The sequence below is a fragment of the Mobula birostris genome, chromosome 7 (assembly GCF_030028105.1).
Source record: "Mobula birostris isolate sMobBir1 chromosome 7, sMobBir1.hap1, whole genome shotgun sequence".
NCBI lineage: Eukaryota > Metazoa > Chordata > Chondrichthyes > Myliobatiformes > Myliobatidae > Mobula > Mobula birostris.
The window spans coordinates 98,967,240-98,983,510 of record NC_092376.1 but is presented as its reverse complement, the minus strand read 5'-3'; the positions used below and the strand labels follow the sequence as shown (position 1 = coordinate 98,983,510).

Sequence of the window (16,271 nt, the reverse complement as noted above, 5' to 3'; positions counted from 1 at the left end):
TGAAGCTGCTTAACAAGCTACAAGTCCATGGTATATAGGAAAGACTTTAGCAGTGGCTGATTGGCAGGAGGCAAAGAGTGGGAATAAAGGGTGCCTTTCTGGCTGGCTGCTGGTGACTGGTGGTGTTCCCACAGCAGTCTGTGTTGGGAAAGATTCTTTTACATTATATGTTAATGATTTGGATGATGGAATTGATGGCTTTGTTGCAAAGTTTGCAGACAATATGAAGATAAGTGAAAGGGCAGTTAGTTTTGAGGAAGTAGAGAGGCTACAATAGGGCTGAGGCAGATTAGGAGAATGGGCAAAAAAATCACAGATGGAATACAGTGTGGGGAAGTGTATGGTAGAAGAAATGTAAGGGTTGACTATTTTCTAAATGGAGAAAAAATACAAAAAACCCCTTTTGTCACTGAATTAATCATCCTATAGGGGTGGTGCTTACTAGGCTGACCTGATGTGACAACAACACCACGTACCGGCTCTTTGCATCGCCTCGGTACATCTGGACGTATGTCTGCGTTCCGGTTAATTAGCTTTCTCAGCGGCTCGCTCTGTTCGGGGATTAAGAGAGAGACCTTGTCAGCAAAGTTGGCCAAAACAATAGAGTTCTCCCATCTGGTCGGCATCATACTTATCTTTTCAACATGGGTTTTCCCCTTTTCAGGTGGCACCCTAGCCTCATTAATTTTCGTGATAACACCGACTAGGTCTGCTCACTTATCGTGGCAAGCTGTTTACATATTAATAGGCTGTAACTGTGTCAACTCACGTCTACAATACTCAATAGCATCCTTCCTCATGTTCGGCCAATAAAACTCTTTCATGATTTTATCGACTGTTTTCCTCACCCTAAAATGTCCACCGAGGGGTATCTTGTGGGCCAGGTTAAAAATCTCGCCCCCTATAAATTTTTGGCACTACCACCTGGTGCACCACCCCCTATTCCTCATCTGCGGGCATGGTACTTGGTCTCCATTTCCTCATTAGTACTCCCTCCTTCACATAATAGCCCACTGGCTCCCTTTTTAATTCTGCTTCGGAGAGAGCTGTCTCCGTCAAAACCATTAGCTCCTCGTCTCGTTCCTGTGCCTGTATAAATTCCTTCCTTGCTAATGATAAGTCTACCTCAACTCCCTCACTTCCTTCCGTTACACTATGCTCCTTCTTCTCACTTTCTAACCCCTCCTGGTACAAAGCTGGTAAAAACATCTCAGCTAAATCTACATTCGCTTCGGCAGCCTTTCTGGACATGCGCTGAGTCACTGCGCAAATGGGATAAACCTGTGAGCTAATGGGCGGGTCTTCAATGCTGGCAGGTTTGCTTGTCAGTTTTACTGCTGGGTACACCTCTCTGCCGGCGAGGTCATTACCGTGTAAGACCTCCACGTCTTCCATTGGTAGTTTGGGCCTCACCCCTATCATGACTGGTCTGGAGACCAAGTCGCTTTTTAGGTGTATCTGGTGCAAAGGTACGGCTTCAGTCCCTTTCCCAATGCCTTTTATCACCCTGACCTCCCCAGTCTCGGTCTCTGAAGATGCCCAGAGGTATGAGGTGGTGAAAGAGGCCATCCTCAGGATTTATGAGTTGGTCCCGGAGGCATATCGGCAGAGGTTCTGGAATGTGAGGAAGCAGTGGGGCCGCACGTATTTAGAGTTTGCCCGTGAGATGCAGATGTATTGTGAGCGTTGGTGCGCCTCGAAAGGGGTCAGTGGGGATTATGACAGACTGCTACAGCTAATCCTGATTGAGCAGTTTATAGGTTGTGTCCCTGAAGGTATGAGACCCTACCTAGATGAGAAAGAGGCAGACACCTTAGCCGCAACTGCTAAGTTAGCGGATGAGTACGCATTGACACATAAAACAAAGTCTACCCCGAGTAAAGGCTACCAGAAGGGTAGTCAGGATGGCGGAGAGGGTCCGCCAGAAAAGTCAGAAAGTAAGCCGGGGACTAGTGAGAAGGATAAGGTAGACCGGGAGCAGTTTGATAGGAAGTCTTCTGGGGTCGTATGCTATAATTGTGGGAAAGTCGGACACTTTGCGTCCAGGTGCTTTGCCCCAAAGAAGGGGACGGGGAAAGGGAAAACAACAGTTCTGACTGGCTGTATTGAGCTGGTAAACAAACCGCTAGGGAAGAAGAGGTCCGATAAAGTTCAGGAAGGGCGCGAGAGGTTTATCTCGGCCGGATTGGTGTTGGTGAAGGAGGGGTTAAACCCAGTTCCAGTACGGATCTGGAGAGACACTGGAGCTTGTCAGTCATTGATATTAAAGAGTGTGTTAGACTTTAGTTCAGAGACCCAGACTGGGGAGGTCAGGGTGATAAAAGGCATTGGAAAAGGGACTGAAGCAGTACCTTTGCACCAGATACACCTAAAAAGCGACTCGGTCTCCGGACTGGTCACGATCGGGGTGAGGCCCGAACTACCGATGGAAAACGTGGAGGTCTTACTCGGTAATGACCTCGCCGGCGGAGAGGTGTACCCAGCAGTAAAACTGACAAGCAAACCTGCCAGGATTGAAGACCCGCCCATTAGCTCACAGGTTTATCCCGTTTGCGCAGTGACTCGGCGCATGTCCAGAAAGGCTGCCGAAGCGAATGTAGATTTAGCGGAGACGTTTTTACCAGCCTTGTACCAGGAGGGGTTGGAAAGTGAAAAGAAGGGGCGTAGTGAAACGGAAGTTAAGGTAGACTTATCATTAGCAAGGAAGGAATTTGTACAGGCACAGGAGCGAGATGAGGAGCTGATGGTTTTGGCGGAGACAGTTCTCTCTGAAGCAGAATTAAAAAGGGAGCCAGTGAGCTATTATGTGAAGGAGAGAGTACTAAGGAGAAAGTAGGGACCAAGTACTGTGCCCACAGATGAGGAACGGGGGGGGTGGTGCCGAAAATTTATGGGGATGAGATTCTTAACCTGGCCCACAGATACCCCTCGATGGACATTTTGGGGGGAGGAAGACAGTCGATAGAATCATGAAAGAGTTTTACTGGCTGCACAGGAGGAAGATGTTATTGACTATTGCAGACGTGAGCTGACACAGTTACAGGCTTTTGATATGCTAACAGCTTGCCACGATAGGCGAACGGACCTAGTCGGTGTTATCACGAAAATTAATGAGGCTAGGGTGCCACCTGATAAGGGGAAAACCCATTTCGAAAAGATAAGTATGGTGCCAACCAGATGGGAGAAGTCTATTGTTTTGGCCAGCTTTGCTGATAAGGTCTCTCCCCTAACCCCCGAACAGAGCGAGCCGCTGAGACAGCTAATTAAACAGCACGCACACGTATGTCCAGATGTCTCGAGGCGATGCAAAGAGCCGGGACATGGTGTTGTTGTCGCATCAGGTCAGCCTAGTGAGCAACACCCCTATAGGATGATTAATTCAGTGACAAAAGGGCTAAAGAACGCAGAAGCGTATATTGGCAATGTAGTAGTCTGGAGTGACACGTGGGAGGAGCTGTTTAAAAAGCTGTTTGAAGCCAGCCTGACAGTGAATCTCGCAAAAAGTGAATTCAGCCACGGAAAGATCACTTATCTGGGATTTGAGGGAAGACAGGGTCAGCTGGCACCGATGAAGGCTAAGGTCCCCACCCCAACAAACAAGAGAGCCCCAAGAAGGTTCTTGGGGATGGTGGGGTACTATCGGAAGTTTTGCAAAAACTTTGCAGTTATTACCCTCCCTCTTACTAAGCTCTTGCCAAAGAATGCGAAGTTTGTGTGGAACGACCTTTGTCAACAAGCCTTCGAGAGTCTGAAGGCGATTTTGTGTCACTATCCTGTGCTGAATGCGCCTGATTTTTCAAAACCCTTCTCCCTAGCAACAGATGCTAGCGACGAAGCAGCCGGGGCGGTGCTGTTACAGACAGACAAGCAGGGGGTTGATCACCCAGTCGCTTATTTTTCTAAGAAATTTAATATCCATCAGAGAAATTATTCCACTGTGGAGAAAGAGTTACTGGCCATCATACTAGCATTACAACATTTTGAGGTTTATATTTGCCCGGCACGGAAACCACTGGTCATTTACACTCATCTCAACCCATTAGTGTTTTTGGCCACTATGAAAAATAAAAATAAAAACAAAAGATGTATTCATGGATTCATGCCTCTTTCTTTCGGGAATTTTAACCCAATCAATTTACCCAGTCCCAAATTTGGCGTTCAAAATCGCAGACGAGATTCCCACTTATGTTACACACCCCATAACTGGGTTGCCAAACCAGCAGAAATAGACCACTCGTTGGAGTCTGGATTACTAGGAACTAATAAAGTTTTATTAAAGAACTAAGTAACACAGTACTGTAATCGTAAGGATATAAATGCAACAGGTTAGCAATGATAATACACACATGTACACAGAACTAGGGTAATAGGAATCAAACCAAGCTCCATCGCAGTCTAGGGGTAAAATGATCAGTCTTAAGCGACACAGAGTTCAGTTCAGCTTAGTACAGTTGGCAGTAATCGCTGTTGTGCCGTTGGGGAGAGAGAGAGAGAGAGAGAGCGGGGCGGGGGGGATTGTAGTTTGATTCAGGCAGACCTTTGATGTCTTCGCAGTTGGTTTCGGGTGGACCCTCTTATGTCTTCTATCCCGCTGTGGTCACCGACTGTGACCCCTTCGTTCTGGATACGACCGTTCTTCCACGGTGAACCCGGCACCCAGGCAAGGGCGGACACACACACCAGGTTTCCACCGATCGTATCTTTACACCCTGTGAGTCTATGGTCGGTTCCCGCGAACCGGACCTCCACACTCCCACCAACTTGTGGGGGCACACCGCTCTTCCAGGGTCTCGTTATCTCGTGGTGTCCCGTGTCTTGGCGAACCTGTTCTTTTTATCCCCTTGCTGGGGTATCACCTGTCCATCAAACTTCAAACAGTTCAGGTTCAAAGCAACCGGTCTATCAATATTCTGTATATGTAATATGTAATAATAATATGTAAATCAGCAATAAATATTGAGAACATGAGATGAAGAGTCTTTGAAATTGAAAGTTGTAGGGAACAGTTCAGTAATGAAGTGAATTAAGTTATCCTCTCTGGTTCAAGAGCCTGATAGTTGAGGGGTAATAACTGTTCCTGAATCTGGTGGTGTGGGTCCTAAAGTTCCTTTATCTTCTTCTTGAAGGCAGCAGTGAGAAGAGAGCATGGCCTGTGTGGTGAGGGTCCCTGATGATAGATGCTGCTTTCCTGCAACAACACTCCGTGTAGATGTGCTCAATGGTGGAGAGGGCTTTACCCATGATGGACTGGATCATATCAGCATTTATTTATTTATTGAGATACAGCCCTTCTGGCCCTTCAAACCACACCTCCCATCAATCCACCAAATTAATCCTAGTCTAATCGCCAGACAATTTACAAGGACCAATTAACCTACCAACGATACATCTTCGGGCTGTGGGAGGAGACCCACATGGCCACGGCGAGAACGTACAAACTCTTTATGGCCACGGGGAGAACATACAAACTCTTTACGGACAACAGCCGGAATTGAATCTGGGTCGCTGGTACTGTAAAGTGTTGTGTTAACCACTGTGCTACTGTACTGCCTCATTTTCCATTCAAGGGCAATGGTGTTTCCATACAAGCCTTGATGTGACCAGTCAGTATGCTCTCCACCACATACCTATAGGTTTGTCAAAGTTTTAGATGTAATGCCAAATCTAAGAAAACTTTTAGGAAGTAGAGGTGCTTCTGAGCTTTCTTCACAACTGCACTTAGGTGTTGGGCCCAGGACAGATCCTCAGAAATGGCAACACAAGAATTTAAAGTTGCTGACCCTCTCCATGTCTCATCCCCCGATGAGGACGGGCTCATGGACCTCCAGTTTTCTCCCCCTAAAGTCAATAATCAGCTCCTTGGTCTCGCTGACATCGAGTGAAACATTGCTGTTGTGGTTCCACTCAGCCAGATTTTCAATCTCCTTCCTACATGCTGATTCATCACCACCTTTGATTTAACTAGTGAGAGTAGTTTTATTAACAAACTTGAATCTGGTTTTGGAGCTGTACTTGGCTACACAGTCAGAAGTATAAAGCAAGTGGAGCAGGGGCTAAGCACACAACTTTGTGGTGCACCTATGCTGATGGAGAATGTGAGGAGATGTTGCCACTCTGAACTGACTGGGGGCTGCAAGTGAGGAAATTGAGGATATAATTGTACAAGGATATACTGAGGCCGAGGTCTTGGAGCTTAGTTGTTAGTTTTGAGGGGATGCTAGTTTCAAATGCCCTGTAGTCAACAAACAGCATCCTGATGTTTGCACTTTTGCTGTCCAGATACTCCAGCTGCTACAGACCTGTTGTGCTGGTAGGCAAATTGGAGCGGGTTCAATTCGCTACTCAGGTAGGAGTTGATATATTTCATCACCAAACTCGCAATGCACTTCATCACAGTAGATGTAAGTGTTTATGATGTTGTGTAGTCATAAGGGATTAGTTTAGTTCACCATTTGATTATTAATTTAATTGGTTAGGTACAACACTGTGGATCAAAGGACATGCCCCTGTACTGCCCATTCTAAGCTCAATGTCTTACATATCTGCAGATCCTCTGGTTTAAAACTGTTCACAAGATCGCTCCATTGTACTGTGAGGCTCAGAGAGACTTAGCTCCCTCAGCGGAAACATTTTGCAACAGTTCTAAGCTCAATGTCTTACATATCTGCAGATCCTCTGGTTTAAAACTGTTCACAAGATCGCTCCATTGTACTGTGAGGCTCAGAGAGACTTAGCTCCCTCAGCGGAAACATTTTGCAACAGTTCTAAGCTCAATGTTTTACATATCTGCAGTACCTCTGGTTTAAAACCGTTCACAAGACCGCTCCATTGTACTGAGGGAGAGACTCAGCTCCCTCAGCGGAAACATTTTGCAACAGTCCTGTCTTAAATGGGCAAGCATTGAGTTAACCTCTATCTCTCGATTCTCCCCCATGAAGACACATCCTCTTCACTTCTACCCTGTCAAGTTGGCTTGGGTTTTTATGTTATTGATTGAAAAACCACAATTCCTTTTGCATTCCAGCCTGTCCAACAAGACAACCTGTCCATTTCGGTTAACATTTCCCAAACTGCTCACAGTATATTCACATTCACTGTGGAGACCAGTACTACACACAACGTCCAGCTGCGCTCTAAAAGCACTGATGATATTCCACACTGCTGCTCTTGCTCAGCAAGAATGAGGACAGACAAGAGAAAATGTGCAGAGAATGAGGACAGAGTTCCCCAGTCTATCCAGATGAAGCAGCCATTCGCTTCATGCATTGCATTCAGTGCTTATGACATGGCCTTTCCCTGGATACCTAAACATAGATTGGATGAACTCCTCTACTCATGATGATATGGAGCTCCAAGTTGCTGGACACTTTAATTTCCCCAGCCCATTCACTTTCTGGTTTAGACCTGTTCACTGTTCCAATGAAAGTGAGTGTAAATTTGCGGACCCTTAGCCTCTGCCCGTACATACTACACCCTCAGAACTCTGTGTTCAATAATTTCAGATAACCAACCATTCCAGTTTGTGTCTGAAATGGCCAATTGTGGTGTCAAATCCAGGAATGCGGGATGGGTGTAATGCAGGGGCTGGGGGAAGGAGGGAGATAGGGTTTTAAGGTGATGAACCAGCTCTCTCCACAGACTCTACTGAATGATTTTATTTAAGATCTGTAGATATTTTTGCTTTTCAACCATCCAGGGAATGGCAGTCCACTGAATTAGCACTCTCTCTATCACAGGTGCACCATGCTGCAGTGTACATAACTGATAAGATGCATGCAGCAACTGAGCAAGGTTTTTGTGAGGCACTTGCTAAATCTTCAAACTCTATGAATGTAGCAAATGGATGATAACTATCAACAAGTTGTACCCTACAACATACACCTTCCTGATTTACACATCCATTTGTTATCTTTCTGCATTGCTGGGTCAAGATTCTGTCAACATGATTGAACTCCACTGTGGTTGTGGTTTCATCCACAGGTGTCACCACAGGCCACCACTTCCCATTGCAAAACAGGACTAGGCAGCAAAGGCTGGATTTGTTCGGTCCCGTCTTCTTGTCTAAACATTACATTACAAGAGGTTTCAGAACAGACTCAAACACACGCGCACTTCCACTTCCCCGAACCCAATTGTATTCTCCACAACTGTGATGCAAATCTCTCTGCTGCATTGCAGACGAGTTGGTGCATGCTCCTTCACATCAAAGTCCAAATCGGTAGCATACAAACTCCTCCGCTATCGCCCATCCCTCACGTCAGTTCCAGGGAACACCACTGCTTTCTCAGCCTTGCCGACTGCTGATCTGGTCACTAAAATCTTTTGTAGTATTACCACAACATTCACTCAGAACTAACCAACTGAACCTCCCAATGCAAATAAGCCACCCCCCACACTAGTGAGTGCACGTCCTGATGTTCTAACTGTCCACTGAAGCTCTCGTTTGAATCTCCTCTGGATGAAGCCCATTTCTCAGGCACATTCTCATCCCGACTGTCCACTCTGAATGCAGTGTCTCCTCCTCATGAAGTTGGCTACAGTACAAAGCAACATAAGGCAGCTGTCATGAGTGAGTTGATCAATTCAAGCTGCTTACCTCTTTACTGATGAATCCATCCTTGTTAATGTCATATAGGTTAAATATCCACGTCAGCTTCTCATGAACGGTTCCTCTCAGTAACACTGAAAGGGCCATCACAAAGTCCTGAGGATACAAAAGCAGCAAATGATTCACTCCCCCAAAAGTCACCTGCTGTAGCCAACTGTCAGTGACCACCTTTGGTTTCTCACCTCTCCTTAACCCCCTGTAGCCGTCAGTGACCACAACCTACAACCAACATCCAGAGACCCGTCCTCAGTATGGTGTAGCTGACAGCTCACATTGCCCTCCAATGAAAGCCCAAGTAAAGTGGAGGCAGATTCAAAGGTCCAGTGTGTGAAACAGAAGACACAGATTGCAAATGAGCACTGTTTATTTGAAATTGAATAGTGAAATACTAAACTGGGCATTCAGCTAAACTAGTGCTCATCTAAACTACCGTAAATTGCACAAAACTACAATGCTGAACATTCAGTCACCCTTTAACTCACTCCATCCTCCCACCACACCACTAAGAATAGGGTTCCCCTTGTCCTCACCTACCACCCCACCAGCTTCCGGGTCCAACATATTATTCTCCGTAACTTCCGCCACCTCCAACGGGATCCCACCACTAAGCACATCTTTCCCTCCCTCCCCCCTGCTTTCCACAGGGATCGCTCCCTACGCGACTCCCTTGTCCATTCGTCCCCCCCATCCCTCCCCACCGATCTCCCTCCTGGCACTTATCCGTGTAAGTGGAACAAGTGCTACACATGCCCTTACACTTCCTCCTTTACCACCATCCAGGGCCCCAGACAGTCCTTCCAGATGAGGCGACACTTCACTTGTGAGTCGGCTGGGGTGATATACTACGTCCGGTGCTCCCGATATGGCCTTCTATATATTGGCGAGACCCGACGCAGACTGGGAGATCGTTTCACTGAACACCTACGCTCTGTCCGCCAGAGAAAGCAGGATCTCCCAGTGGCCACACATTTTAATTCCAGGTCCCATTCCTATTCTGATATGTCTATCCACGGCCTCCTTTACTGTAAAGATGAAGCCACACTCAGGTTGGAGGAACAACACCTTATATTCCGTCTGGGTAGCCTCCAACCTGATGGCATGAACATTGACTTCTCAAACTTCTGCTAATGCCCCACCTCCCCCTCGTACCCCATCCGTTATTTATTTTTATACACACATTCTTTTTCTCTCTCTCTCCTTTTTCTCCCTCTGTCCCTCTCACTATACCCTTGCCCATCTTCTGGGTTTCCCCCCTCCCCCTTTTCCTTCTCCCTGGACCTCCTGTCCCATGATCCTCTCATATTCCCTTTGCCTATCACCTGTCCAGCTCTTGGCTCCATCCCTCCCCCTCCTGTCTTCTCCTATCATTTTGGATCTCCGCTCCCCCTCCCACTTTCAAATCTCTTACTAACTCTTCCTTCAGTTAGTCCTGACGAAGGGTCTCGGCCTGAAACGTCGACTGTACCTCTTCCTAGAGATGCTACCTGGCCTGCTGCATTCACCAGCAACTTTGATGTGTGTTGCTTGAAATTCCAGCATCTGCAGATTTCCTTGTGTTTGAGTTTCCCATACATGCTATTCTTATACCCCCAAAGTGCCCAAAACCAGAAACCAGTGCTGTGGCATCCAAACCAACCAATGGGAAAGAATGGTCTCATCCTTTAAATAAGCCAATCAACAATCGACATCGCAGAAATGATTTTTGATCAGCAAATAAGTCAACTCTCCCACATGACAGCCCACCATATAGGAAAGGAGAAAAGGTGGTGATTTTAATTCTGCACTGGGCCCTGAAATGGCAATTCAATAAACTGAAGGCAATGGGAATCTGAGATAAAACCAAAAGTGCTGGAAACACTCAGCAGGTCAGGAAGCACTGATGGAGAAAATCTGATCGGCGAGTTCTGACCTTGAGACCCACAAGTCAAATGTTGGCTGCTGAATGCTTCCAGAGGCTTCTATGTCAACTGAGAGAGAAGCAATGGGTGTAGACACAGACTTCGACAACTGGTGACTGAAACTACTACTGAATGTGTTCAGGAACAACTTCACAGTGTGAAAACAGTGTGTGAATATTCTGACAATATGAACAAGCTCACTGTGTGCACACATTCACATAGTGTGATTACCATCACAGTACAACACAACCATTGTAAGCGTAATATCCTCAGTATGAAGAACCTCACTGTGTGAACACAACCAAAGTGCCAACCCTTCCACAGACTGAACTCCTTCACAGTTTGAACACCCTCACGTTCTGAACACCACCATGGTGTGAAAAGCACCACTGAGTAAACAATACCACAGTGTGAATATACTCACTGCGCTAAGAACTCCACGTGGTAAATATCTGTGTGGCTAGACATAGTTGAAAGGCTATCTATAAATTTGCTAATGACACCATTCTTGTTGGCAGAAACTCACAGGCTGACGAAGAGGCATTCACAAGCAAAACAGATCAGCTGGTCGAGTGGTCTATCTTACACCAAGTGTCAGCAAGACCAAGGAATTGATTGTTGACTTCAGGAAAGGGAAGTCAGGAGAACACACACACTAATCTTTCCTCTGGGTGGTTGATCAGATCCGCACAATATACTCCAAATTAGGGCTCACCGACATCTTATACAACTTGAACATAACATCCCAACTCCTGTACTCAGTACTTTGATTTATGAAGGCCAATGTGCCAAAAGTGACCCTATATACTTGTGGTGCCACTTTCAAAGAATTATGAATCTGTATTCCCCAATCCATCTGTTCTACTACATTGACTCAATTTCCCCAAGTTCTACCCTATCCAGACCCTTAACCGTCTGTGTGGCCCAGTTAATATCAGGGAAATTAAAATCTCCCACTACTACAACCCTACTATTCCCACAACTATGAACAATTTCTCTAGACACCAGCTCTTCAATTTCCTGCTAACTAATTATTTTTCAGTCCATGTTGCAGAAGTTGAATTCTGTTGTTTGTGCTCCTTTCCCTGATTTGCCTGGTGATCCTCGGTGTCCCAATAGCTAATTTGAAGTCTGTAGAACAAAATCATCAGAGAACAACAGTACTTCCTTATTTTTGGTCAATCAACTATCCACTACCTGTAATAGCAGCTTTAATTTCATAAGGCACTTATGGAGGAGCTGGAGCTGGGCACACTTTCCACTGATCCACTTTCTTCAGACACTGGAATCTCTACCATCTCCTATACCCACTGAGGAGCATGCCACTGCCCTGACAAAGCTCCCCACTGCGCTCATTCTAAGAGTAACGTTGAAATGCAAAACATACAACAGCTTATAGTCTCTTCACAGCTTCCTCTTGCTGAGACTTCTGATGCCAAAGCCTTAACTCCCCACTCTTACACTAGTTCACTCCTCTCAAGCTAAACCCTCACTGGCCCACTATCACAATATCTGCTCCACTTAACCTTACCTTCCTTTTATTGATTAAAGTCACCTGCAATTAGAAATCAATGAGACTTGACTTTTTAAAGTTTCACAGGCTCACCTTCACTCCTGTCTCCCGTAAAATTAAACTAATAATCAACAAGACTTGCTGTGAGGTTTGCTTGCTCTACTCTAAGAATGCTCACACTGTGAATGTGTTCACAGAGCGAGATTGCTCAGACTATGAAGCAGATCACGCTGTGATACCAATCAGCTGCTCGTTAATAAAATACCTAATCAGCTAATATGACAGAAAGGTGAAAGTAACACAGGAACTATGACCTAGGCTATCCTGTTGTACATCTCGATCTCACCCGACACATTGACTGTTTACACCTTTCAATAGATGCTGCCTGACCTGCTCAGTTACTCTGGCATTTTGTTTGTGTTTCCAGCACCTGCAGATTTTTTCTTGCTTGTATATGTCATCAGCACCTGCGGGTCTAAAGCTTCTTTACTTTCCTGTCTGGCATATTCTGTCTCTGTCTAAAACAGAGTTCATGAAAAACATTAAATCATCTTTTCAGTGATACTAATTGAAAAAGTTTGAGGGGTGTGTGTTCTGGAGACAGACATAGATGTTATTCATTCATTAGGTGATACCTCGAATTTGATGGATCCATTGTGTGCACTGTCGAATGCATTGAACAGGTAGTGGGCGTACATACTGGCATCTAGGAGAAGAAACAGATATGAATCAGTGGTTTATAAACTAGTCAGCGGTCCTGATACCTCCACAAGGGGAACATCCCCTCAGTGTGCCTGTGACAACCCCCTCAAAATCTTCAACATTTCAATGAAATCCCCTCTCATTCCCCTGCATTCCAATGAGTATCAGCCCAACCTGCTCAATCTTGTTCTTATGTCACACCCTTCATCCAGGAACTGACCCGGTGAACCTGCACTAACTCCTGAATACATCCTGAGTATGGAAACCAGAACTGTGTACCATGCTCCAGGTGTGGTCTCACCAGTGCTCTATACATGTAGAACATTAGAAAGATTTTGACAAGAACAGGTCATACGCCCAACAAAGCTTGCTAAATTCCTAATCACATCGTGTGTTGAAATAACTATCTTTAGAAAGTCTCTATGGAACTACTCTCAACTGCACACTAGGTAGTTTGCTCCATGTGTCCACTGTTTAAAGAAATGCTTCCTGATGTTAGTCTGAAATCTCCCCTTAACCAGTCTCCATCTATGAGCACTTATTCTTGATGATGTAGCAGCTAACATCCACTTCACTTATACCCTTCATGCTTTTGAACACTTCCATCATGTTTCCTCTCATTCTACATCTACTTAGGCTAAAAAGATTTAATTCTTTCAATCTTTCTTCATAGCTCATACCCTGTAGATCTGGACTGCGTCTAGTCACCCTTCTCCAAACTCTCTCCAGTGCCTTTGCATCCCTCACACAATATGGAGACCAAGATTGTGTACCGTATTCAAGGTGTGGCCTCACAAGCACATTATACAGCTGAAGCAGAACATCTGTTGACTTGAACTTTACCGAGCACATTGTAGAGCCCGACATTCTATTGGCTTTCCTAATCGCTTCTATGCATTGTCTAGCTGTTGATAATGATGTCTACCAAGACACCCAAATCCTTCTCATACAGTGCACTGTCTAACTCAAGACCCCCCCACTGTATATTCATATTTAATATCTCTATTCCCTTTATGTAATACTTTACATTTACTTACATTAAATGTTATCTGCCATTTATCTGTCCACATCTGGATTTTGTTTAGATATAACTGTATTGATTCTGCTGCCTGTCCCCCAAATTTTGTGTCATTTGCAAATTTTACTAGTTTATTTGTTATGTGCTTATCCAAATCATTAATGTAAATTAAAAACAGCAGCAGCCCCAAGACCAGTCTGCAGAATCCCATTTTTAACATCGTCGATGTGTGGAAATGATCCTCTCACCTTAAATGTTCTGTTCTGTTTCTGAGCCAATTCTGCACCCATTTGCACACCTTACCCGTTCTGAATGTTTAAGGGCCTGAACAGATTAGATATGGCAAAGTTATTTCCCATGGTAGGGGACTCTAGGACAAGAGGACAGGACTTCAAGATTGAAGGACGTCCATTTAGAACAGAGATGTGGAGAAATTACTTTAGTCAGAGGGTGGTAAATCTGTGGAACTTGTTGCCATGAGTGGCTGTGAAGGCCAAGTCATTGGGTGCATTTACAGCAGAGATAGATAGGTTCTTGATTAGCCAGGGTATCAAAGGGTATGGGGTGAAGGCAGGGGAGTGGGGATGACTGGAAGAATTGGATCAGCCCATGATTGAATGGTGGAGCAGACTCGATGGGCCAGATAGCCTCCTTCTGCTCCTATACCTTATGGTCTTCTGGTCTTACCCTGAATCCCCACCTCCTGTAATTTGATTATTAACCTCTCATGGGGTATCTTGTCAAAAGCCTACTGAAAGTCCAAGTAAATGATATCAATCACTGTATTGTTATCATAAATTTTAGTTGCCTATTCATAGAACTTCAGCATATTAGTAAAACATGATTCCACTTTTCTGAACCTATGCTGGCTTTCAGCTAACATGCCTGTTCTTATCATTTGCTTTTCCAACTCATTCTTTATGATTGTTTCCATTATCTTGCCTGCGGTACACATTAAGCTTACAGGTTACCAGGGTCAGTGTGGTCACCCTTCTTATACACCGGGACAACGTTAGCCCATTTCCAGTCCTGAGGGATTTCACCAGTCTTCAATGACTTTTGAAAAATATATGTTAGACTTTTGCATAGATAATCATAGAGCTCTTTATGTACCCTTGGATATATGTTGTCTGGCCCTGGAGACTTATTAACTTTCAGCTGAAGCAGCACCTCACTCTCTAAGATCCCTAAGTCACTTAAAACAACCTTACTTTTCTCTAAACTTACTGGCATATTGCGAACATCTTCACAGATGAATACTTTAGCAAAATATGAGCTACGATTATCTGCTATGCCCTTCTTTGCATAAGTTATCACCCCATTATTATTCCTAATACTTCCTCCCTGAGTTTTCTTTTCCTATTAAAGTATTGAAAAAAATCTTTGGGTCAATCTTAGTATTATCAGCAATATCCTCCTCAACCTGCCTTTTGGCAATCCAACTTTTCATCTTGACCATAGCCCTCGTATTTTCATATGCCCGACGGTTAACCATCACTATTTTTTCTGTACAGGTGTCCTTCGCTTTTCGAATGTTTGCTTTATGAAACCTCGCTGTTACGAAAGACTTACATTAGTTACGGTGTTCTCACTGTTACGAAAAAAGGCAGCGCGCGAAAAAAGCAGTGTGTGATAAAAGGCAGTGCGTGCCTCGAGCAGCCAAGCTCCTCCCCCCGAACTGCATTCTAGATGGCATTGCTTAAACATGTGCCTGTGAGCAGTCGTTAGCAAGATGAGTTCTAAGTATCGGAAAAGCCTAAAAGAGTTCGTAAGGGTGTTACACTTAGCATAAAACTAGACATAATTAAGCGTTTCGATCGTGGCGAACGAAGTAAGGATTTAAAGTAAGGATTGCGTCGCCTCTGATCTGGGCCGACATTTACGTGCCGGGCGGCACCTAATTAATTAGCTTGTTTATTTCAGCTTTTTTCTTAAAGATGTGCTGGGTGCATCCCGGCTATCACTGCATTCTCCGGGGATCGGTATCGGTTCGCTGCCTGGAGGTTGGGGACCACCGCACCACCCTAACCTCTGAGGACTCAGCCTAACACATCATCATCAGTGTGCTCAGCGCTGTCTTCCGGATTCCGTTAAGTGATATTACACTGTACATACATTATTTCAACTTTATATAGGCTGTGTATTTTAATGTTATTTGGTATGATTTGGCAGCTTCATAGCTTAAAGGTTACTCGAGAGAGTGTTTCTGCCAAGAGCGCTTGCGTGAGATCTTCGCTACGGAGAACAGTGCGGCAATGATTGTAGAAAAGTATTTCTACTTCATATAGGCTGTGTATTTATCATATCATTCCTGCTTTTACTATATGTTTTATAATATATGGGCAATGTTGTAGCGGGCGACGAAGTAGAGGGAGACAGAGTAGGAAGGCTTTATCTCGAGAGGCTTCGGCGAGCAGAGGATGAGGACGAGCTTCACTCCAAGTGAGGTAAGGCCGGGTAAGTTCCTTTCAAAGGAGAATGGTCTGCAGCGGTATTTTATTTGAAGCAAGGAAGGCGGCGAGGCTGTAGCGT

At 45.0% G+C, this 16,271-nt stretch overlaps 1 protein-coding gene across 1 annotated transcript in view; it reads right to left on the bottom strand.

The window, feature by feature from the left end:
- Positions 1-16,271, bottom strand: part of LOC140200776 (A-type potassium channel modulatory protein KCNIP1-like) — a 206,914-nt gene that overhangs the window by 96,085 nt on the left and 94,558 nt on the right. Inside the window, exons 4-5 of the mRNA XM_072264376.1 lie at positions 12,655-12,725; positions 8,597-8,704 (exon numbers count right to left, since the gene is read on the bottom strand). Of these exons, the coding sequence (XP_072120477.1) occupies positions 8,597-8,704; positions 12,655-12,725 (179 nt within the window). The remainder of the gene's footprint in view (positions 1-8,596; positions 8,705-12,654; positions 12,726-16,271) is intronic.